This window comes from Cicer arietinum, chromosome 8, assembly GCF_000331145.2.
Source record: "Cicer arietinum cultivar CDC Frontier isolate Library 1 chromosome 8, Cicar.CDCFrontier_v2.0, whole genome shotgun sequence".
Lineage (NCBI taxonomy): Eukaryota > Viridiplantae > Streptophyta > Magnoliopsida > Fabales > Fabaceae > Cicer > Cicer arietinum.
The window spans coordinates 5,943,050-5,968,007 of record NC_021167.2 but is presented as its reverse complement, the minus strand read 5'-3'; the positions used below and the strand labels follow the sequence as shown (position 1 = coordinate 5,968,007).

Below are 24,958 nucleotides of genomic sequence, written 5' to 3'. Positions count from 1 at the left end.
CAGGAATGAAAGATTGTTACACTACAAAAATTAAGATTTTACCTAGCCATCAGTGCCTGCATATTTTTCTCTTGCCACTCAAAAAATTCAGCATCTCTAATGAGTCCATACTTTATAACCTCTGCAAACCCTGATGCCAGTTCCCTCTCCGGTAATGTATTTAATGTGTCTGTGTCTATAAGCACACACTGAGGTTGATAAAAAGCACCGATCAGGTTCTTGCCAAGGGGATGGTTTATCCCAGTTTTGCCACCAACAGAAGAATCAACCTAAAAGCATAATACACAATCCAATGAATATGGAAAAGAGATAACAAATCTAATTGACATACATCATGAAAAGAAATTTAAAAAGAGCAGTTTTAGACCTGTGCCATAACAGTAGTTGGAATTTGAATAAAATTAACACCACGTAGGAACGCAGCAGCAGCAAAACCACACATGTCACCAATCACACCACCTCCAAGGGCAACAAAAGTACACCGCCGGTCCAATCGAGACTCAATAGCTTTGTCAAACACTTTCATAAGAGTATCCTATCAGTAGAACACATCAACACAATCAATTTTCACACGATTACCAAGAGCGCCAACACACGTGACAGCCAATTCAAATATAAAAGAAAGACCTACCATGTTCTTGTACTGCTCGCCATCCGGTAAAATTACACTCTCAACGGAAACATTTGGGTTTCCACTTGTTAAAGCATCAACAACCTTGTCTAGATACAAAGGTGCAACCGTATTGTTGGTGACAATAAGGACCTTCTTTCCATGGACATGCCTATTATTATAAACATGAAATTAAATCAGTGCCTCATTATGAAATTTAATTCTCTCATGGATGTTAGTAATTGAGTAAAACACTATACAATTTACAATACAACTTAAATTTTCTGTCATAACCCTTTGGTTCAATGAGGAAATGTGTCATAATAATCCAGAGTTCGGTCCCGAGGAAAGTATAGTCTGACAAAGGATTGTTCGAACTCAGTCGATTCAATCTTCACTAAAACTCATTAACTAATTGAGTTCAACCACTCAGTTACACTACAAATTAATTGGAAATTGACAAAGTTGAAATCTACACACAAAATAAAAATTGAAGTTGTATTGTATCCAGCAAGTTTTTGGTCCAGTGTCACCACTAATGATCAATTAGGTTAAATTGACAAATAAAAAATTCGAAAAAATTAATTTTTAACGAACTTGATTAACATTACTATTACCTTTGGAGAAGCTCGGGTTTATTGAGCAACCCGGATCCGATGTAAATTGGATAGCTCCGATCACCCAAATCAACGTTAACAATAGTGGGAATCCCGGGTTCGGTTTTTGCTGCAAAAGGGTCCATTAGTTGAGAGGAGCTAGCGCATATTGGTGACCTTAAGGGTTTAGAAAGAGAGGAAAATTTTGGAAAATGGTTGTTGGAGAATGAAGATTGGGGATGGAGAAATTTAGGATTTTGAAGTGAGGAGAAATGAATGGGTTGTGGGATTGAAGTATGTTGTTTGAGAGAAGGGGATAGAGAGAAATGGGTTGATGTGGAAGCCATTGGAATTGGAATTGAAATGAGAGTGTATTTTGGTGGTTGGTGAGTGTAGAATGTAAGAATAATAACATCTTTGCTCTTCAACAAGGATCATGACTGCGGTTGAGTTAGGTGAAGCAACTCTTTTCTACAAAATAGAAATAAATAAATAAATAAAAAGTGTTTATACTTTAATAAATTATGCTATTTTCTTTTAGTTTTGACTCAACAATGCTTATTGCAATATTAAAAATGGTTGATTCCCAACATAGTAAATATTAGACATAACAGAATCGTACAAAACAATTTTACATTACACTATATTTAACATATTTAAAATAGGGGAGGAGATATGAGAGAGCACGCAGAAATAATAAAATTTGAGTAGAAAATATTTTTATTTTTTTTTATAGTTTGTACTTGATATAAAAAAATTGTCTCATAATTTAGAATCGGATAAAAATTATTATTCTTGTTTAATTTATTAGTTATTTCTTCACTATTTTTGTTCGGACATCATACCAGATTCTAAGTTAAACAAAGTAGAATAAAAGTTATTTTGTCTAATTCTCTGTCTTTTAGCAAATCAAACGCACCTTTGTGTAAAAAATAAATAATTTATTAAAGACTAATAATATATGTGGTTATGGGATAAAAATAGACTAAGTCGAACAAGACTTTACAAAACATGAATATGAGTCTACATTAAAAATATTAGCTGATTGTTCATTCATCTATAATCTTACTTACAATATGAAAAAAAATACTACTTAAATCTTATTTTCAATAATTCTTTGTTTTTTTTTATTGGTAGGGCTTCGACAACTACCAAATGATAAGTCTAACCTACTACTTCTTAAAGATTCATTGTTAAGGTTTAATTTATCTTTTTTTAAAGGCTAAATTACATTTATGGTCATTTAACTTAATTTCAGGTAACGTTTTAGTCCTTTATCTTTTTTTTTTCCAACATGGTCATTTATTTTAATTTTAAGTGACAATTTGATATTTTATGTTTTAAAATTTCAACAATGATATCCTTTTTTATACAAAAATTCAAAAAAAAATTCAATCAAAACTCATAAAATTAATTATATTCTTCAATATAATACAAATTTCATCAAATTCGTAACGCAAATCTTCAAATAAACTCATATTTTCATACTTTATTTGATATTCTTAGAAATAAAGGACTAAATCGGGAAAAAAAAAAGATAAAGGACTAAAACGTTACCTGAAATTAAGACAAATTATTTAACGTACAAATATGCGTTTAAGGGATTAATTTTTAGTAGATTATTTTTTAAAGTCTCTCACCTCTATATCATTTGAAATAAATTTTTGGTTAATATGAAGTCTCTTCGTGAATGATTGAATTAAATATTTAAAAAGTTACTTTCAAGTTGGATGTCAAATTGTAGTAGATAATTTTCATTCTTGGTCAATATTTTTTTTTTTTTTTGAGTTTGGTGTTATTTATATAAGATTGTAGTGTTGAGTATTTATTTTGAAAATTCTCATGTTGAATTTTGTAGGACGAAAACAAATGTGATCGCTAATATTTTCACAATAAAATTTGGTGTTTACAGTACTTTTCAACTTTTTTGTGGGTCTAACCAATAAATTATATTAAAATAGGTTAAATTACATCTACGGTCCTTTAACTTAATTTAAGATAACATTTTAGTCCTTTATCTTTTTTTTTTTTTTTTTTTTTTTTTTTTTTTTTTTTTTTTTTTTTTTTTTTTTTTTTTTTTTTTTTTTTTTTTTTTTTTTTTTTTTTTTTTTTTTTTTTTTTTTTTTTTTTTTTTTTTTTTTTTTTTTTTTTTTTTTTTTTTTTTTTTTTTTTTTTTTTTTTTTTTTTTTTTTTTTTTTTTTTTTTTTTTTTTTTTTTTTTTTTTTTTTTTTTTCTGATTTAGTCTTTTATTCCTAACAATGTCAAATAAAGTATGAAAATATGAGTTTATTTGCAGATTTGCATTACGAATTTGATGAAATTTGTATTATACTGAAGAATATAATTAATTTTATGAGTTTTGATTGAATTTTTTTTTGAATTTTTGTATAAAAAAGGATAACAGTGTTTTAAAACATAAAATATCAAATTGTCACTTAAAATTAAAACAAAAGACCAAGTCGAAAAAAAAAATATAAAAGACTAAAATATTACCTGAAATTAATTAAAGGACCACGAATGTAATTTAACCTATTAATATATAATAATATAAAATTATTTATTTATTTTATCTGCCTGTTTAAAGATATTAATGTTTATTAAATACTATCATCAAAAGGTTATAAAATAATTAGTGTGTACACATGTCACTCGCTTAAACACTCAAATGAATAAAACTTTATTGTGGATGCGCTAATAATTTGACTACGCACATTACTCTATTTGTGTGTATATTTTTCCAGGACCCAATCCTCTGGGATATAATTTTGTTTGTGACATTATCAAACATTAAAATAGACATCTCTCACTTAAGATTTAAATTGCAATTTGTCATATTGTAGGAGACTAACATCTTCGACATGTATTGTAACATCAAATTTAGTTAATTATGCATTTTATTTATTTATAAGTGTTTTATTTATAAAAAAAAATAATTAATTGTGTTGATTTCATTCATAAAACGAGTATAATTTATTAAAATGTATTTATTAAATGTGGTCAACAAAATAATTAGATGAGTTGATATATAATATAATAAATAAGGTATATTGGTAAAAAAAGATAATAAATATTTCTTTAATACTATAAAAAAACAAATAACATAAGACTAATAAATATTACAAATAAGATATTTAATATAATATAAATAGAGTATGTATTATCTCTTTTTAAAAATTATTCGCAATTATAATGTTTAATCTTTTTGAATTAAATAAACTAAAAATATATTTTTATAGTGAATGTTTACACTACCAATTAATTATAATCATCACACCATAGCAAATTTGATTTTAATTATAAATATGATACATATAAATTATTGTAATTTCTCAAAACTTTAGTTTGAAAATTAATCTCTTGAATTAAATGTGAATAAATGCAATATATTAATATTGATTAAAATAAAAAAATTAAAGTTAATTGAGGATAGTTTGAAAATGAATACCCTTGTTTATTATTATTTTATTTTATTTTATTTCTTCCTTGGCTAAAGAGGTTCGTTTACAAGGTTTTCCCGTTCTACTTCCATTGCTGTAACCACATCGAAGGATCAACTGTAATCAGAAAAACAGATTGGTGTTTCTCTCTGGTAAATTTTATTTCTTCTCTCTGCTTTACTTAGGGTTTTGAAAAGGGTCAAAAAGCATGTAATTTTCTTCAATCAATTCATTTAAAATCATGATTTCACCAACGTAGAATGCTTCAGTTAACATGCATCTGATTCCCATTATTCTGAATGATATGAAGTTTATTTCTTTGCCCTTTTTGCTGTGTTTTCTGGCACAGTGAATCATGCCTGTTGCTGAGTTTTCTCTGATTCTGGAGGTTTTGATTCATCACTGTATGCATGTAGAGTTGTCAATTACATATGCAATGGGATATTACTAGCTTAACTTTAAGCTTATTTTGCATCCATTGGATAGTCCATTTGGGATGTTTCCTTAGTTTTTGCTTTTGAAGTATCAATTTAGATGTTAATTGAGTGGAAATTTGTTGTTTTAATTGATGTGGGTTTTCTTTGCTGGTGCCAATAAATCTAGTTTATGAATTTGCTTTTAATAGTAGATTATGTAGTAAAGAGAGTAGATCAAATGGAGGGTAATTAGAAAAACTATAAGAGACACTACCGAGAAAGACCTAGAGATTAATGAGATGGAAAGAAATATGTTATATGATAGAACTTTATGACGTTGTTTGATCCATGTAGCTGACCTTACTTAGTTGGATAAAGCTTGGTTGTTGTTGTATTCTTTCATCTTCCACACAGTGGCAAATATCTAGACTAGACTATATTGAGTTTCGCCAGACATTTTACTTTTCTTTTTTGCTCATGTGTGTGTGTACGCACATGCAAATATCGAAGCTATATTGCAAGTTTTGAGTCACCATGGCATTTTCCTTTTATTTTATTTGTTATTGTGTGTGTTGACATTGATTTCTTTCCTTGTCTGTTTGTTGTTTTCATGTGCCCTCATACGGTTCATCATGGTCTAATTTCATATGCATTTGCATTTTTGTTGTTTTCATGCATTCTCTTAGTTATTGCTGGACATTGCGAACTAGAATCTCATATCCATGTACTATATAATTCACTCTTGCTATGATCATTCTCTATGTGTGCACATGTTTTTACGAGTGTGTATTGTGTTTGACTGTACGTGTTTATACTTGTCTCTATTGAGCACTTATGTTTGTTAAACTATAGATAGATGGCAGGTCAAATTATAAGGTCAAGAAGGCTAGAAACTCAGCAGCTGGAGCAGTCAAGAGCTAAGTGGACAACATCACTCACTAAGATACTGGCAGACCTGATGGTTGACCAAGTACACAAAGGGAATAAACAAAACAATTCATTCAATAAGAAAGCATGGAAATATATTTGTGATGGATTTTACCAAAAAACAGGTCTGAAATGGGATAAAGAACAACTCAAAAACCGACATTCAGTGTTGAGGAGGCAGTATGTTATTGTGAAGTCCATTCTTGATCATGGTGACTTTATTTGGGATGAAGCCACGGGATTTATAAGGGCAGATGATGAAATTTGGACTGAATACATCAAGGTATGCTCATCCACCATGTGTTTTGTTGTTATTAATTGAATGCCAGAAAATGGTCCTACTTGGGGAGGAACTTTGAACACATGGTCATTGGTTATTTTGGTTTTCACCTAAAATGGAGGGTAAAATTAATGGATGCTTTATATGAAAAATCAGTTTTTGAATTTTTTTCATACCAAGCTGGCTGAGATACAACCAAGTAGCTAGTTAGTCAATCTGCGATTAGGTTTAAATATGTTTTTGGTTTCTGCAAATATATATCAGTTTTCAAATTTAGTCCCTGTAAAAAAAATTGTTTTTGATCCTTGCAAATATATTACTTTTTGCTTTTGGTCATTGTTGTTTTGTTTTAGCCCTGGAAAGTTTGTTCATGTTGGAATTAGTCCTTATAATGAATATTCATATGTAGAGTATTTGATTTTAGTATCTCCAATATGGGCTACGTAAGGACTAAAATGAATATTACACATATTAATGTGACTAATTTCAACATAAGCAAATTTTGCATGGGCTAAAACAAAACAACAAGGACCAAAAGAAAAAAGTAATATATTTGCAGGGATAAAAACATATTTAAACTATTTGAAATTCACTAGATCCTGGTTTACATTTTATTTTTTTCTTTTTAGTGATAAAATATTTAGGGCTTGGGAGTGATGGTAACAATGTAACTCTTGAGAATGGTGGCATAATCTTTTTCTGTGGAGTAAAACTTGTTTCTATTAGGATTTACTCCTCTTTTAAAGTAAGGGGATTTACTAATGAGGGAAAATTGAGGAGTATAGTCATTAATTATAAAATCAACAATTAAGATTATAATAATATGCAATGCACATTCACGACAACTATCTAGTTATTTAAATCTCAACAAATGATCTTTGAATAAATAAATTACAGAACCATCCTGATGCCGAGACTGTAAAAAGTGGTGGCTGCCCAATCTTTAAGGAGCTATGTACGATATTCTCCGAGTCAGCAACCAATGGAAAGCATGAATATATAGCGGCATCTGAGGGTGAACATACTCCTAGAGCCCCGTGTCCGGAGTTCTTGAACACACACCAAGAGGAGTCTTCGTCTGAATCCGAGGACGAGGAAGATGCAAACGATCCTCAAACAGCTCAACCTACTACATCTACGGCAACTTGTAGTCGCAAAAGAGGGCGTAAAGGAGTTGACGATGCTATTGCAGATGCGATATTGGAGATGGCATCTGCTTCAAAGATGAGGGCAGCTGCCATAGAGCAGTGTAACTCTAAATACAGCATGGCTGACTGTATTAAGGACATAGATTTGATGCAAGGTGTTGATCAACAACTGTATTTTGCTGCTCTAGATCTTTTCAACAAACCTAATGCAAGGGAGATATTTTTGTCTCTAAAAAAGGATAAACGTTTAACTTGGTTACTCCGCAAGTGTGCTGTTGCATCCAATAGATAGGTTGAAAAATATATGGAAAAAGAAAATATGGAAAAAGAAAAGAAAAAAATTTCCTTTTGGCCACTTTGATCCATTAGTGCTGAAATTTTCACAAGTTATTTTATTTTATTTTTATTCAAAGGCTGGCTCAATGGCCATAAGTTAAGGAGTTAAAAGACATTAATGTTTGATTGGCAACAGTACATGCAACCATGCTAATCATAGAATTAAATCTGTGTCACGAAATTGATTTATCCATTGCTGGGAAACATTAAGCTAAACTCTTGCAGAAATCAGACAGAACAGAATATGCACACACAAAACCAACTTTGGGTCAGTAGTTCTTGTAAAAATGAATGATTCTTGCAATTAAAGAGTGAATGAGACAAGAGAAGTGATTTTTTTTATAAATAATTTTTAGTAGGCCATGACATTTTTTAGGGTCCACAAGAACGCCATGACTCAGACCAAGGCCATGTTACTTTTTGTTAAATGGAAACATATCTTTTGACCAAAAAGGGCACACAAAAACCACCTTAAAAGAAAGTCCAACACAGTCACAATTTTTTCAGTTGTCACTCCTATATTTATCGACTTATATCAATTATATTAACACTACCATAATTGAACCAAGTGATAAGTGCTTCAATGTTTGCAAAGTTGGCAGCTTCTAGTTCCACTGCTTGCATTTGGAAACAACTTTTTTCAATAGTCACACGAGAAGTTTAGCGTGAAGCCTCTCGTAGCAGTGTCGGCCACCACACGTTCAGAACCATACTACTGTTTTTCCAAACACGCTGAATGTAGAATGACTCAAATGAAGATTTTATACCAAACTTGACTGAGAATCAAAAAGAAAATTCGATTTCACTCTTCCACTCGTCTCCATTGCAGTCGGTCTGCATGGGAGGAGTATCACGGTGATTCATGATATGACTAGGTGTAAATAAATAAATACAATCTACAGATCATAGCCAAAAGGGTGATTGATCATCTATACAGATCCATGTCAATTCTCCTAAGGTAATATTCTCTTCACGTCATGCTCCTGTTCGGCAGCTTTGGCTTTGTTGTATACAGACTCAAAAACTTCCATGCACACACTTGAAAACCCTACAATCCCTTGAAAAACATGAGGACAACCCATTTGCAAGTTATTCAGGGTCATTGCCCTTGTAACACTCACCGCCTTTTCATGCTTGGTCTTCTCCTCTTCAGCCTTTGCTCTCAAAGCTTCCACCTTAGCTCGCTTCTCCACAACAGGGTCCTTTGTTCTTCTGATGGAAGAACCAGATGATTCTGTCATGGAGTACGGACTGTACTTGCACTCCAAGGATCTAAGCTGAACCACTTTCTTCTCAAACTCTTTGAATGCAGAATCTGACTTCTTCTTTTGTTTATGCTCCTCTGTTTGTTGAACTACAATGCCGTGAATAACTGTCAACAAGTTTTTTATTCCTTCAGATGCTACATTGTCAGGTATACGACCGACAGCAAGGTGCCATTCTTCACAGAGAGTGTATATCTTTGACTCTTCGGTGGTTCTGCTAAGAGGGTTTCGGCTAAACTGGTAAAGGCTGAGCCTTAGCCAACCTGTGAGGGATTCGATGTAGTCACGGTGGGCCTTGAAGAGGTTGCAAAAGGATTGGTACCATTGCTGTACTTCAAGTTCCAGCTGAAGTGTTGATTGTCTATGAATTTCAGATGTAGGGTTATTTGATGGAATGGTATTGAGGTATTCCAGTTGCTGAACTATGTGCTCCTGGACTTGATGACACTCATACATGCTTCTCCACATGCACATCAACCTGCCAACACAAGAACCACATAATGCATTATGAGACTAATTTTATTAAATAACAATGAATCCGAACCTCTAAAATTAGTACAAAATAATAAATAAACTGAGAAAATAAAGAACTGATATTTTAACACACTTGTGATTTGTTTGCAAATACATATAATATCAACCACTGATTTATTCATCAACTTGTTTCACAATTTAAAATGAGTTGCTAACGTTAAATGAGTCTAAGAAAAGAATCTTTTTTGTTATGTCAGTGATGTCACTTGCAATGAAAAATACAGGAGGCAGCAATTGTGCTGCCTAGGTGCCTACACATTCTGTTAGAAAATCAAAAGTGACAAATAGGTACCACTTTTTTCCACCTGTCTCTAAACTGTGTATTGTACTAGTGATTTACCAAAGGTATAACATGATTTACAAGCAGAAAACAGTCAGAAAAGAACCATCATGCAGGAACACCCGTAACATCTATGTCCTAATGATAGTCCATTGGGAAAATACATGGTACAGAGCAACAATATATCACCAAAAACAAGAAAAAGGGTTGGCTTTATTAGAGAGGCTTCACCTCACTTGTTCAAAAACTGAGTTTTTGGTTGTACGGATTGTACTTGTGAAGACAAAGGTCTTCAGTATTTGTTTTGTCCAAAAAAAAGTGAGAAACACAGTTAAAACTTAAAACAATGTTTTCTACTGTTCCCATGCTACGTGTGTACTCTGAACCAATTCCTAGTACTTGATTCTCACTCTATAAACTACATACAGCTAACAGCTGTCACCACTGTTCCAAAGGGATCTCAACCAAACAAAATACAATCCATGCTTCAAGACCTATGAAACACTAATACGACACAGGACATGACAATGATACTAACACTTTAATAACATGTAGACTCATAATAATTTAAGTAAATAGAAGTATTGAATGTACCAACATGTGTCGGTGCCGTGTCCGTGTTGGAGACTAGACACGGCTACAATATGAGGTGCTACTATACTACAGTACTATTTTCTACTAAGCAAAGTTGTGTATAAAATTGAAGTGAAACAAAGGAAAGTGAGAAGACTAACCCTTTGACAAGCTCAATGAGTTGAGGGTAGAGTTCTGTCTCCCTTAATTTGACGATTTCAGCAGATGTACTTTCGATGGCTTGTGAAGCAACCATCATTTGTGATTCTAATTTCTCCACTTCTTTCTTTGCCTTTTCTGTTTTTACATAGTCACTCCTTCTCATCTCTAGCTTCCTTACCATTGCCGCCTTGTTCTCATGCTCCATCTTTATTGTTTTAGCATTCTTAAATCAACCAAAAAATATCACAGTAGTTGAGCAACGATTAATGGAAATTATCAAATCACCATAAAAAAATAAAAGGGTGGATTTTCCTCTTTGAAAAAATGATGTTATCGTTCTTCAACCTTGCTTTGAAGATTTCAAAAAGAAGAGGCAAGATGAAGTTAAACATGAACTAAATAAATGAACACATGACATAACTAACTACTAGTAGAAAACCTTAGTGTATGTTTGGATTGCTGGCGAATTTAGTAAAATCACGGTTTCACCCAGATTTTGTTGAAGCTTCAAAGGGTAGCTTTTTCCAAAATCACCGTGACACACCGTGATTTTGCCAACTCACTATAAATCCAAACATGCAAATAGTCATCCACATAATGTTAGTTGCAAAGAACAAGATTTTTTTTAATAGACCCACATCAAGTTTATGCCTAAAAAAGACAAATATTTCTTCAACCTTTATTTCCCTATTATTATTATCCTCTAAGTAGGGCATAGAACAAAAAAAAAAAAAAAATTAGAGCTACCCACCTTGACCTCTTGGTACAATTTCTTCTCCCATGCATATAACCTCTCCACAGTAGAACAATGTCCACCATTTCCAACACCATTATTAGCCCCAAAGTTACCAACAGAAACATGAGTTTCATGAGCCATCTTACCAAATCCATTCAGTTTAGGACTTGAACCCCAATTCCACATTGTTGGACTCAAACTCCATCCATTTCCGTACATTTTACCTACCACCAACAAGTACAAACACAATCTTCAAAATTCAAACTTCAAAAATGAAATATGTTGAACAACACAAAAACAATTAAGACTAAACAGTTAAATAAGATAAACTAAAAAAGGAAATTATGAATGCTTCATTAACTCCCAAAACCAAATCTCAAATAAGCTAACACACTAAAATATAAAACCCAAAAATAATGACATGCATGTAAAACTTACTTGCTTTACTATGAACAGAAAAACCAGAACTTGGAACTTGTAACAGAAATGAAACATGAGAACCAGCATCAGCAGCTTTAAGAAAGTAATCATCAAGCTCTTTGATAACTTCAACAAGATCTTTACTGTTCCTTGAAACCACCATTGCAAGCTCACTTGGTGTCTCTTTAGAATACCCCACTACACCAGACGCCGGAGTCGCCATACTCGCCGCCGCACCACCGGCCATCACCACCACCTCAGAACCAGTAGTAGTAGTGGCTTCCCACTCTTCCTCCGTCGCTGACCTCGACGAAGGAGGCGGCGGCGGTTGCTGCATGAAAGGATCCCAGAAATCCCAACCGGAAGAAATCACCGGCGGCGGCGGTGGTGGTGGAGGCGGTGGCGGTGGAAGAGCCGGGGAAGCCGTCCCGGAAGTCCATGTGTAAGAACTGATACTCGGACTCATCGGCGGTGGAGGAGGCGGCGGCATTGGCGACGGAGCCCGCGGCGGAGGCGGCGGAAGAATGGGCTGAGGCTCAGGAGGAAGATGGTGGTTAAGATGAGTGGTTTTTTCAGCGTTTGCAAAGTGAAACAAAGCTGAACCAGTTGAACGAAGAGATCGAATGTACATAACATGTGCAGCTGAAAAAGCGTGTCTTGCTTCAACCAACTGTTTCATGTAACGTTTCCTTGATTTGCAATGCGACACCGTTTCTTCCCTCTCTACTCTTGAGTAACAACAACCCATTATTGCTTTTCAAAGAAAACACGACACAGAATAGTTTTTTTGTTAAGGTGGTTTTTGTTTTGTTTGTGTTTGTGTGCTACATGTTTAGATCAGAAGAGTGAGAGAGAGAGAGAGAGAGAGAGTAGTGGTGGTTTCTGCAAAAAGTGAAATGCATCGAACTGTGGTTTTGGTTGGCAAGTGGAAAAGGTGATTTCTTTTTGTTTTTATTTATTTATTTGGGGTGGAAAAAACAAGAACTTTAAATAAGCCGTTTGTGTAACACTAGCTTGTGTAGTTGTGTGTGTTTGTGGTTGAATTGAAAGCAATTGAATGAATGAAGAGAATGTAGTTTAGTTTAGGAGTAGTTTGTATGAAGTGTAGAAGATTGCAAGAATGGAGAAAGGAAAAGAAGAGTGATAGGTTATAGGTACTTGTTTTTTGAGAAGAGAGGGACAAAGAAGGAGGCTTTGGGAAGAGAGTCTGTGAAGTTTTAAAAAGGACAGTGTGTTTTTATTTTGTGACCAAAATACCCCTTCTTATGGAATAGTGTTTTATTGATTTTTTTTTACAACAATTAATATGGTTATTTTATTTTACAAAATTGCAAGCATTTTTAGTATTTTATTGAAGATTGATCAAACAAATATAAGTTCACCAAGGGTGTAGTTTGATAAAACGGTGATTTCTTGTTAGATATGATATTATAAAATTGTTTTATATGATTAAATTGAAATAAAATTTATTTTAATGAGTATTTTTTTATAATTAAGACTATAAAATACATCATCTATCTTATAATGAATTATTCATTTATAAAAAGTAAAAAAAATGAAAGAAACTTTTTAATTTACAATTTTCAATGTAATATTTCTTTAAAAAAATTTACAATGTATTATTAATTATTACTTTTTATTATACCATCTAATTAATATTATATTTATTTCTTTTAATTTAATATTTTCCACTCTATATTAATGATAATGGTATATTCACCAATGCAAAATGAAAAATAAATATTAATTATTTCCATCATCGTATTACTAATTAATATTATATGCATTATTTTTTATAGAATTTTATTATAATTTTATTTTATCGTATCATATTATTTAAATTAATAATAAAATTATTAAATTTTAAAATAAAGAGATTAATTTTATAAATTAATAAAAATAAATAGATTAAAATTGCAATTTTAAATTATTTATTTAAAATAAAAATATATAAAAAAAATTGTTTATAATTAATATACTTTAGTGGACAAATAGTTACTATAGATCTAAATAAAATATTGATGAAAAGTGGTCCTTATAGAACGTGAAGGAGCATGCATGAATATGATGCAGAGCAGAGGGAGAAGGCAATGGCCAAAATAAAGGTGGCAGTGCCAGATCGGATCCACGGATGGGTATGTATACTCATTCCTCGGATTATTTTAAATGGACTACTGGAGAGGGCATTTTAGTAATTCGATATCGATAAATAAGGCTATCTTTTTCACGGATTCTCTCCCTGGGTACTAGTGGTATGGGAATTTGCTTCAAAAATTATTACTCCTTCGTCCACAACAACGACAATCACATTTAATATTTTTCAATACTTGTTTATAATTAGGGACGACTGGAGTAAGTTTTTTAATATTTGATCAATCTTCTCACAACAAAACTTGAATCAAATTTTATAGGGATTGAGTTTGTAACAAGTTTTATGGGGCTGAGTTTGTCTCAATTCAACCTAGTAAGATGATATTGGTGTATATTGATTTGATTCACTTATCATTTATAAAATATTTGAAGAATTTATGGAAGTTCTCCAAAATCTTTCCCTTTTTCTTTTCTCGTTATTTTTCTTTCTAAACGAAGCACAAGAAGATGAAAAATTGATTAAGAAAAATGCATTTTTAAAATGGAAACATTATTTGATATTTTTAAAATTTTGAATCTATTTTCAAAAAATGTAAGAGAAAACGATAAGAAATTTATTGCATCTATAACTCCGGTTGAAGAATTAAAAGTTACAGAAAAAGTATTAAAAAAGAGATATTGAACTCGCACCCTATAAACTAACATAACTACTAATTTTTATAATATTTATTGATGGTATACGTTGTTTACATTGTCATAATGACCATATCAATAAAAACGTTTAATTTAAATTATAATAACTTTTAAATTTACATATTCGAGTGATTATGATTTACAAAATGTATAATTTTTTTACACTTATGGTATTTGAAAATTAATCTCTAAATTTATTTATTTAAAAAGTTCAAGCAGATTACAGAAGTAGTACAAATACGAAATGATAATATAGTTGTCTTGATTGTAAAGATATATTTTATTAGATTAATTTTTATGTACCAACTGTGTAACATTTTTTACACGTCCATTCAATAAGATAATTTTGTAGAAGTGATATAAGTTTATATATATAAAAACAAAAAACAAATTTCCTTTTCGTCTTAATGCAGCAAAGGAATAAAATCAATCCTTTACTTGCATGTATGCATGTAATCATAATTCGTGAGCATCTTGGTAATTCTCTTCTATATAAACTAATTAACCCACCCCTTCAGAAATATCACAATTACAACACGCAAAACCCTCTCTCTTTGTATACTTTGCTTGTTCTACCTTCCATATATAGATATATTTTGTTCTTTCACAAATTAACTTATGGCTCAAGATGCAGAATATGTTAAGGAAATTCAGGAGGCTCGTGCTCAACTTGCTTCTCTTATCACCAATAAAAAATGTGCTCCTCTCATGCTTCGATTAGCGTATGTAATTCTATTTTTTCATCTAGTTACATTCAAATAATCTACGTGAACACAAGTGAAATAAAATTAAAATTAAGTAACTAACTTATTTGAGCGTAACTAAAAAAAATAGATGGCACGATGCTGGTACTTACGATGCTAAAACAAGAACAGGAGGTCCCAATGGTTCTATAAGGAATCAACAAGAGCTTAATCATGATGCTAACAAGGGTTTGAAAACAGCTGTTGAATTATGTGGTGAGTGAAATACACTTTTAAATAATAAATAATCAATTAATTAATATCTGTTTTTACTCTGCTTAATTAATTGTTTGAGAACAGAGGAAGTGAAGGTTAAACACCCAAAAATTTCATATGCCGACCTTTACCAAGTAAGTTATTTCAATTTTTTTGTTTATGATATTAATTAAAGATATTAATTACTATAGTTGGTAATATATGGTTACATAATATTTCAGTTAGCTGGTGTTGTAGCAGTAGAAGTCACTGGTGGTCCAACTATTCATTTTCTTCCTGGGAGAAAGGTAATTAATATATATTCATTATTAGTACTATTATTTGAATTAATAGTAAGTAGCTGTTTCTTTTGATTTATTTTATTATTAGGATTCATTGGAATCTCCACAAGAAGGTCGTCTTCCAGATGCCAAAAAGGGTAATTAAATCATGTTGTTGGATCTTTATTAGTCTTTACTCAAAAATTACTTAAAATGGTTTCATTGATTAATCAAATTTTAGGTGCATCGCATTTAAGGGACATTTTTTATCGTATGGGTCTAAATGATAGAGACATTGTAGCTCTATCCGGAGGACACACTTTGGTACGATTACTAATCATAAATCCAACACTTCTTTTATATAATTTTTTGATATTATATTATACTATACATTTTTGTTAATTTTAATTCATAAGGGTAAGGCACATAAAGATCGTTCTGACTTTGAAGGTCAATGGACAAGAGACCCTAATAAGTTTGATAATTCCTATTTTGTGTAAGATCTTTGTTTTATTAATTAATTAATTACATCCCCATTGTTAATTTATTTATTTAATTGAAAATTAATGTATAGGAAAATTTGGAATTTAATTCACACAAGACTAATTAAACAGGGAACTATTGAATTCAAAATCAAAAGAGTTATTGAAGCTTCCCACAGACAAGGCTCTAATTGAAGATTCTGTGTTCCGCAAGTATGTTGAACTTTATGCTAAGGTACTAACCTTCAAAAATCAAATTATTTATTCATTCTATAGTTTATTTATACTAATAATATAATATATGATTTTGGAGTTAGTTACTAATAATTTTATACTGTGTATTAGGATGAGGATGCTTTTTTCAGAGATTATGCAATCTCACACAAGAAACTGTCTGAATTAGGGTTCATTAATCCTAATTGCAATTATCGTTCTAAATTGGCCAAGGGAGTTATTGGATTTGCTATTGCCTCAACGGTTGTGATCCTCGGTTACTTACTAGAACTCAACAAAAAAATATATTGACAAAATATTATTTATTGAATGTTATTAATTTGTTCCCAATAAAAACATTAATACTATCATGTATAAGTTGTGAAGTTCAGAAGCATTTATATACTACTTAAATTTAACTTACATTTTATCGTATCTTTTGAAAATTATCAGCAAAACAAAGTCACAAATTTTGGCCAAACATAGTTTTGGAAAGAAAATGCGTTAAATAGCACGTATGCTCTAATTTTTCAACTGGCCCATTAGCTCAGTTGGTTAGAGCGTCGTGCTAATAACGCCAAGGTCGCAGGTTCGAGACCTGCATGGGCCAATTTTTCTTATTTTTTCCATAAATTTAATAATATTTGATTATAGCCAATTTTCTTCTGCTATTGCATTCTCAATGCATACACACTTTCATAATCAAAATTAATCCTTCTACATTGCCATTTAAATTTATTTTTATTAGGCAGCATGTGAATATAAGTTTGTACACAGAAAGATCACTATAGCCGTTTACTGAAACAATACAAGTGAGCTCAGTAAGGAAAATTGATCTACATTTTAGAATACATGATGTCATCAAGCTGTAACTTGTGATGTTAATATGTGGTATATAAACTTCTATACATTTCTATTGAGGAGAAGTCAAGTTGTTGATTTAGTGAGTGAGAGAATGGTGGAAACCATCTTCTTGAAGTCAATTGGCTTTGTTAAATAAGCATCCATTCCCACCTTAAGGCATTTGGCTTCATCACAAGACATTGCATGAGCTGTGAGAGCAACTATTGGAATGTGCTTTCCTGTTCCCTCCTCTGATTTCCTTATTGCTTTTGTTGCCTCATATCCATCCATCTTTGGCATCTTGTTTTCCATAAAGACACATAAATAATCAGTATATTAAGGCATTGTTTGAATAAACAACTAAATCAAGTTTCTCTAACAAAAGATAAAATAAAGTCAAACGACTTTCATATGAGTATATAAGCTATACTGATGAAATTATAAAAATAAGCTGAAAATAACTAATGAACATATATCATAAGCTGATATTCACTTATCATATAAAAAAGTTACATATTGGGGCACTACTTAGGTACTTGCTAACATTTTATGGCAATTGTTGTTGGTATTCTTGTATGACTTAATTATATCTATGCAATTGAGAGTGTAATATTTTTACACAAACATCCAATAATACATCGTCATATAGATATTTGTACAAGTAATTTAAGAAATGATATTAAGGCGTAACATAATAGTGATATATGATTAAATGTTTGATAGTATTTTCTATATTGGTTGGTATATAGTTTTTCGAGCTCATACCTGACAATCCATAAGGATCAAGTCATATGGATGGCAACTCAAAATCTCAGTTTGGGATCTTGTATTTCTTTCCTTCAGAAGAGACTCTCTTCTACAGTCTTCACCACTTACCATGTAATTAAGAGCATCTACTGCTTGTTGTCCATCACCTACAGCAACAACAACAGCTCCCATTTTTTCAAGCATTATTGTTGCAACCCTTTGAATCACTGGTGTATCTTCTGCAAGCAAAATCCTTAAACCCTCAAGAGATTTCTTATCATTTACTGCTTTACTTGGCCTAGTGACTCTATAAGTCCCCTCACATTCAGAATCTTCATTTTGAGCCTTTGTTGTAAAATTTGTTTCTTTAGTGGACAATGATTCTTCTTCCAAATGTTCATTTTCATTGGTTAATCTAGCCAAACAGTTACTCATATGATCTTTTACAAATGGTTTTTCTCCATTAATACTATTCACAGGATTAGAATCAAATGGTTTTTCAGATATGTCAGAATCATCAGAGCTAGCAGCATCAAAATGAGTTGAATCAATCTCAAGAAACTCATGCAAATCACCCTTTGGACCATTCATGTTTTTCTTTTGAGGCTCAAGATTTCTCTCTTTTATAACAGCCTCCAAAATATGAACCATTTTTGCTTTGTAAAGAGGTTTAATAATCATTAGTATGTGTCCTTTCCTACGAAGCTCCATCTTTATAGTATTTGATGTGTCATGATTTAACAACCATACAAATTTTGCTCTACCAAAATACTTGTGAAGAAAGTTAAGCTGTTCCTTCCATATATCTGTGCTTAAGTCAAGTAAACCAATGTCAACAACAATGACAAAAATTGGGTTTCTCATATCTTTGATGCTGAGTAGTTTGGACTTAAATCCTTCAAGATTTATTGGATAGTGTGCATCAAAGTTATTATTATTGATTGAACTTCTTGCATGATGAAAGAGTTCCCTCAAAATTTGAGTTAGTCCATTCCATTCAGATGCTTCCATTATGCACACCCCTTTTTTCTGTAACCACTTTGATGTTATTAATCTACCCATGTTACCTTGCAGTGCAAGCAATACCTGCATTGACACAGAAAATTCAGTGGTAGGAGAAATTTAATGAAATTTTTAAAATTAATAACTATATTTTCGGATTTAGAAATATAGGGACCAAAATCGTGATTAATCGTGAATCAGTACAAACACGGGAGGACCAAAAGTACATTTAAATCTTAACGTTTTGAATATTATATTTGCCAAGAAGAGTTATGTACTCACCACTAAGCCATTGTCTGTCAAATTTACTTCACAGTGTTGTTCTGTGACAACCATGGGTGCACTGAGAAGCAAGCATAATCTCATCAATGTTCCTTGACCCTCCTTTTGGACAATCTTGATTTCTCCGCCCATCTTATTAACCTGCCATCCAACACTAACAATGAGATCACGTGGACCTAATTTACCGAAAGAAATGTGGATTGTCTGATTTTGGTCCGACAATCTAGATCGCGTGACTGCATCAAATGCGTAGTTACTTGACTATAGGAATTTGGTTCAGTCTTTTTTTTTTCATCAAACACATTTATAAAGAATAATATTGTAATTTACTTATTATGAAACTTTACAAATTGAGGTCTTACTCACCAAGTTCCTAACAATGCACAGACCAAGACCAGTCCCTCCATGCCTGAAATAAGTAAAGGATTAAAAAAATGTAAATCTTCAGTCCATAGCATTCAAAAAGTTCTTAAACTATTGATTTTGAAATCTAATGATAATCTTATATAATAATATCAAGATCAAGTTCATTACACTCAACAATTTCTGCAGTCACTGTAGTCAGCTGATCTAAGTCCGTGATTAAAGATCAAATGACTCACATCCTGATTGCGGCAAATCTTCATCAGATTTTTACATCTAATCTCAACCATCTAATCTTCATCAACTACCGAGATCATTAACTATTGTGATAACTAATTGCATCAAATTCATTTCCTAGCTTGTCTATGTTAAAAAAAATTGCTTACAGTCTAGTAGTTGATGGATCAGCTTGCTCAAAGCTTTCAAACACAGAATCCCATTTGCTTGGATCAATACCTAAATCACATACATAAGAATCAAAACATTGTGATTTATTCTTGAATTTAATTTAATTTTTACAAAAAGGGATAGTCCTCAATGTAGTTTTGAGGTTCATACCACAGCCTGTGTCCTCAACTTCAAACCAAAGTATCATTTTGTTATCTCTCATAGATATTCTCTTTGCATGATTTGCATTTGGCTTCTCTTTGCTCTTATGTAAAGTCCTTGATTTCTTCTGATCAAGATAAAAATTTGGACTATCATTGCAAGAATTCAGGTTTTCACACCATCCTCTCAGAATAACATGACCAGCTGTAATACATTTATAAAAGTTTAGAATTAGATTAGTCTCCTATGACACTTATTTTTAAAATTAGTAATGTTTTCATATTTCAACCTTGCAAACTTTTTCATTACCAATATTGTGACTACTATACTAGAACATTATACACATTTTGACTTACATGTAGTAAACTTAATTGAATTGTTGATCAAATTTGCGAAAACTTGAACCACCCTAGCAGAGTCACCCCTAACTACTTTTGGCATATCATCTGCGTGGAAAATATTTATTGGTTAAATGCTTCAAAAACTTGTTAAAATATTCTCTAATCATCTATCTTACATTGAAATTAAAGTCTATCATGAAATCAATTTAGAAACATACCAGAAAGGTCTAAAACAGTCTCTACATTATGGTTAATGCACTGAACAGAAAACATATCTACAAGTCCTTCAAGTTCACGTCCCAAGTCAAATTCTGCATCTTCTAGGACAAGTTTTCCTGACTCCACCTAAATTATAAAAATATTAGGAAGCTTTTTGGCTGAAGTGTAGTTTTGTTATATAGCGAAATTAATTTTCAAATACTCTTGAATAAAAAGCTTAGACGACTCTCTTTGGATAAACAGTTTAATTAAACGCTTATAGCATTAGCGTTTATCATATAAGTGCATATGTATAAGTTGCACTCATCTAAAAACAACTTATGGAAATGTCATAAGCTATTTCTATAAGCTCTCCCAAAACAAGTGCTTATATCATTATATAAGCTCAAATAAGTCTCTCTCACCTTGCTTAGATCCAATATGTTGTTAAGAAGACGGAGTAGAGCAGTTGAGCATTTTCTTATTTGAGTAACTGTTGAATATTGTTCATTTGTGAGACAATCATCAGATATAAGAATGTCAAGTAATCCAATTACTGCTGCCATAGGTGTCCTCAATTCATGACTGTAATACACACAACAAAAATTAAAACCATGAAGCACATTTGTTAACAAAAAAGTATGTCAGATTTTATAGTTATAGTACATGTCACAGCTATTTATTTTTATAGCCAAATTATTAGTGGTTAATTTGTTAGAGGGAGAAAGATTTGTTAAATAGAACTTGTGGCTTTATTCTCTAAATTATTGTTTGGATTTACTTATATAACTACGAGCTTATCTATTAACATAAACACTTATAAGTTTGTCTGGAGGAGCTTATGTAAATAACTTGCGACATATTCATAAGTTGTTTTCAATTAATTTTCATAAACTATCCACGATAGCTTATAAAAATAGTTTATAACAAACAATTTGACTTTATTTTATCTTGTGTTACAAAAATAGCTCATACATAAACATTTATGTTATAAGTGCATATATTATCAGTTGTTTCTCCACACAAGCTTAAATACTTCGATAAAAAAGTTATATAATTTTTTTTTTGTTAAACTGAAGTTGAAAAAAAAACCTCATGTTTGCAAGGAATTGACTTTTATAGTTGCTTGATGCCTCAGCTTTCCTTCTTGCTTCAAGCTGACTTATGAGTTCTGCTCTTAGATTCATTTCCTTTGACACTCCATTTGTCAATATCAAAATGCAAACACATCCAATGACAAAAATACATAAAGATGCAGATATCAGAATAACCAAAGTTTTGAAGGCTCTCTGATCCACCTGCCCCATTATATACTTTCTTGGTATGATGATTACACCTACCTGCACAAAGTTTAGGTTAAAATTTGTACACAAAAATACAACTATATGATTGGATGCCTAAAGCAGAAAGGAAATAGAGGCTAAAAATTATTTCCTTGGAATTTATGCTTAATAGTATTATTTGAAAAAAAGAGTGACCACCAAGGTTTTAAATCATGGATCTTTTATATTGAAAAAAATTACAGTCAAATATGAGTGATATCTCAATAAGGTCGTGGAGACATAAAAAAACCTTGGCATCACCGGCCATAATTGTGGTTACGAACCATATATAAAACTTTGACGATCATCTATAAATATTCTACCTTAATTATCATCAGCAAATCTTATAAATTTTAAGGTTCAATATGTTTTTAGTCCCTATAAAATGGTGACTTTTTAAGTTTAGTCCTTACATAAATTTTATTTAATTTTAGTCCTAATTTTTATTAATTTTTACAAAACATAGTAGTATATGCATTTAGTTCCTATATAAACAAAGATAAAGACAAAAATTGGACAAAACTTTTTTATAAGGACTAAACTTAAAAAATCACGAATTTTATAGAGACTAAAAACATATTTAACCTTAAATTTTAAAAGCAAACTTATAAACAAGATCAAATGTAACAACCAGAGGCAAGGCAAGGCAGTAACTTTATATATTTACCAAAGGAAGTCTCTTCAAGTTTAGGTAAAATGTATCAATGTAATATTGCTGATGACCTAGCTTAGCATTCTCAACATGAACCTCATGAGTTGAAGACAAATGGTTACCATATGTTCTCTGCAACCACTCAGCTCCAAGTCTTATAACACCATCTTCACAATCCACAGCCATTTTAAGCTTTGGTGGCTTAGTTGAATTTGTAAGCAAAGGTGCACTAGTAGAAGTTGCAAGTAAAAAACCTTCTTGTGAAGTCAAATACATGTGACCACTATGCATCTCAACTAACTCTCTCATTAACTGTCCAACACTATAAAAAGCAGTTGTCACACCAACAACTGCCATAATACTTTTATTAGAAGAATCCCAAACAGGCAATGCTGCTGAAAGCAAGGGTGAATCTGTAAATTTACTAACAGCAACATGCCATGTAGCTAAACCATCAGGAACTTGAGAAAGTCCTGCTATGTTTATCAAATCTTCAGGTGCAATTTTCATTGCTTTTCCAATTTTTTCACCTGTGACTGGATCAAGTGGCTCTCTATACCAAATTGCTGAAAAATTACCATGAAGAGATTTATCATCCCAAGATTGATGAGATGAAAGGGGTTTGACAATATTTGAGGTTGTGGCTACCATGGAATAGTTTGAAAGATCTGAGTATATGTAAAATGTGTTGTTATCTTTTAGATCTCTATGGAATGCTTGAACAAAACCATTCTTGTAATTGATTGTTATTGAGTTTAGAGCTTTTCTACTAGCAAATAGTGCCCATGTTACTGCCCTCATTGCTTCATACAGCTGCTACAAATAAAACCAACACATGTATATAATAATAATTTGGTTAATATTATGGTAACTGCCAATATGAATCTCAAATATAAGAGTAAGTTTATCTCAAAATTTTATTTAACAAATAATATATTACGAAGGTATAACAAAATTTAAAACTGATGTGGCATATACTCAGAAAACACTGAGTCCAAATTTGACAGAATACAATTTCAATGATTAAATTGACCAATTGAAAAGGACTAATTAATCAAAAACCAAATGATCCATAACTGAATTGATTATTCACATGCTTGTTCATGCATAATATAAAAGATTAAAAAGTGAAATAAAGGAAGAATAAAATGAACCTCAACTTGCTCTGCTTGAGATGCAGAGTTGCTGTAACGTCTGATAACATACTGAGACAACTTGACTTGAGCAGTTGTAATTTCAGAAGTAGCATTCAAAATGTTCCACATCCTCAAAATTGGACGTTGAAGAAGTTCATAACGCAAACCATATGCCAAACTACTAAGTGATTTTGCTGTATATATCTTTGTGAAATGCCATGTTAATATTGTCAATAGTCCTATCAATATAGCCAGCATTACCTGAATATAATAAAAATAATTATAATGTTAATAACAACTAGCCGTCTTAGCTCAGCTGGTAGAGCGCGTGGCTTTTAACCACGTGGTCGTGGGTTCGATTCTCACAGACGGCGAAATTATATTTATTTTTACAAATAAATTTTTTTTTCTCTTTTTAACATACATAAACTATATATTAATTTTTTTTTTCATCTATTTTTTTTTTTTTAAGATAAATAAACTATATAGTAATTGAAGTAATAAAAAAAGCATAACATTTTGTTCACTAACCATGATTGCTAATCTAACCACAAACACACTGTAGTAGGATGAAAGACAATGACTACTAGCATATTGAAATTCTTCTTTTTCCACATCCCTGTGCAAAATTCTTCTACCTTTTGGTGTGATACTTTTCTTCAATGAAGTGGCAAACCTGAATAGTCTCTTAAACATGTATATGCACTTATTACCCATTGGAGAGATTGAACTTGCTGAACATAAAAGAACTTTTAGAAGTGATTTTGTGTAAGCTTGATGCCATAACTCACTGCCATATTTTTATGAGCTTATAAAGCAATTGATTATAGAGGTTTCAATTTTGTTTATGTTTGTGCATGTGTGTCATACAGAGAGAAACCACTATGTTTTCAGTATTCTCTATATATAGTGTGTGCCTTTAATTTAATGCAAAAGGATAAGTTTTTTAAATTATTTTTAAGGGAGTAAATGCTGACCTTGTTGCTCACCTTTATAAAATGTATCAATTTGATCCCACTTTTATAAAAGGTAAAATTGTTCTCGACACACTTGGTAATGAATCACATTTAGAAATATTTAATTAGAAATGTTTTGAAAGTTGTGT

The 24,958-nt window shown here is 31.5% G+C and overlaps 5 protein-coding genes and 2 non-coding genes across 8 annotated transcripts in view; 4 read left to right on the top strand and 3 right to left on the bottom strand.

Annotated features, from left to right (window-relative positions):
• Positions 1–1,631, bottom strand: part of LOC101507874 (3-dehydroquinate synthase, chloroplastic) — a 3,760-nt gene extending 2,129 nt beyond the window's left edge. The window contains exons 1-4 of the mRNA XM_004512095.4: positions 1,228–1,631; positions 632–782; positions 368–535; positions 43–269 (exon numbers count right to left, since the gene is read on the bottom strand). Of these exons, the coding sequence (XP_004512152.1) occupies positions 43–269; positions 368–535; positions 632–782; positions 1,228–1,553 (872 nt within the window). The 5' untranslated portion in view covers positions 1,554–1,631. The remainder of the gene's footprint in view (positions 1–42; positions 270–367; positions 536–631; positions 783–1,227) is intronic.
• Positions 1,632–4,683: 3,052 nt separating this feature from the next.
• LOC101508187 (L10-interacting MYB domain-containing protein-like) lies at positions 4,684–7,917 on the top strand. The gene is made up of 3 exons (XM_012719052.3): positions 4,684–4,795; positions 5,916–6,269; positions 7,164–7,917. The coding sequence occupies exons 2-3, from the start codon at positions 5,916–5,918 to the stop codon at positions 7,704–7,706; spliced, it is 897 nt and encodes a 298-aa protein (XP_012574506.1). The 5' UTR covers positions 4,684–4,795; the 3' UTR covers positions 7,707–7,917.
• A 572-nt stretch (positions 7,918–8,489) lies between these two features.
• LOC105852673 (protein ALTERED PHOSPHATE STARVATION RESPONSE 1) lies at positions 8,490–12,911 on the bottom strand. Its single transcript, XM_012719051.3, has 4 exons — positions 11,739–12,911; positions 11,316–11,524; positions 10,564–10,787; positions 8,490–9,493 (listed from the first exon to the last, which is right to left on the bottom strand). Exons 1-4 carry the CDS (start codon positions 12,466–12,468, stop codon positions 8,704–8,706), a joined length of 1,953 nt encoding a protein of 650 aa, XP_012574505.1. The 5' UTR covers positions 12,469–12,911; the 3' UTR covers positions 8,490–8,703.
• Positions 12,912–15,030: 2,119 nt separating this feature from the next.
• On the top strand, positions 15,031–16,841 carry LOC101507560 (L-ascorbate peroxidase 3-like). The gene is made up of 9 exons (XM_004512094.4): positions 15,031–15,226; positions 15,339–15,463; positions 15,548–15,597; positions 15,685–15,750; positions 15,833–15,881; positions 15,965–16,047; positions 16,140–16,219; positions 16,338–16,440; positions 16,551–16,841. Exons 1-9 carry the CDS (start codon positions 15,123–15,125, stop codon positions 16,728–16,730), a joined length of 840 nt encoding a protein of 279 aa, XP_004512151.1. The 5' UTR covers positions 15,031–15,122; the 3' UTR covers positions 16,731–16,841.
• Positions 16,842–16,954: 113 nt separating this feature from the next.
• TRNAI-AAU (transfer RNA isoleucine (anticodon AAU)) lies at positions 16,955–17,028 on the top strand. Its single transcript has one exon. It is a non-coding gene; the product is annotated as a tRNA-Ile (tRNA).
• A 61-nt stretch (positions 17,029–17,089) lies between these two features.
• Positions 17,090–24,741, bottom strand: LOC101507032 (histidine kinase 1). Of its 2 annotated transcripts, none has more exons than XM_004512092.4 (13): positions 24,385–24,741; positions 23,872–24,114; positions 22,733–23,533; positions 21,836–22,083; positions 21,169–21,328; positions 20,764–20,890; positions 20,561–20,650; positions 20,214–20,408; positions 20,042–20,111; positions 19,659–19,701; positions 19,293–19,433; positions 18,027–19,094; positions 17,090–17,561 (listed from the first exon to the last, which is right to left on the bottom strand). In XM_004512092.4, exons 1-13 carry the CDS (start codon positions 24,568–24,570, stop codon positions 17,346–17,348), a joined length of 3,588 nt encoding a protein of 1,195 aa, XP_004512149.1. In that variant the 5' UTR covers positions 24,571–24,741; the 3' UTR covers positions 17,090–17,345. The 2 variants fall into 2 exon arrangements, with proteins under 2 accessions (XP_004512149.1, XP_004512150.1); XM_004512093.4 differs by having other exon boundaries at positions 22,733–23,530.
• On the top strand, positions 24,155–24,227 carry TRNAK-UUU (transfer RNA lysine (anticodon UUU)). The gene has a single exon. It is a non-coding gene; the product is annotated as a tRNA-Lys (tRNA).
• Positions 24,742–24,958: the final 217 nt, after the last annotated feature.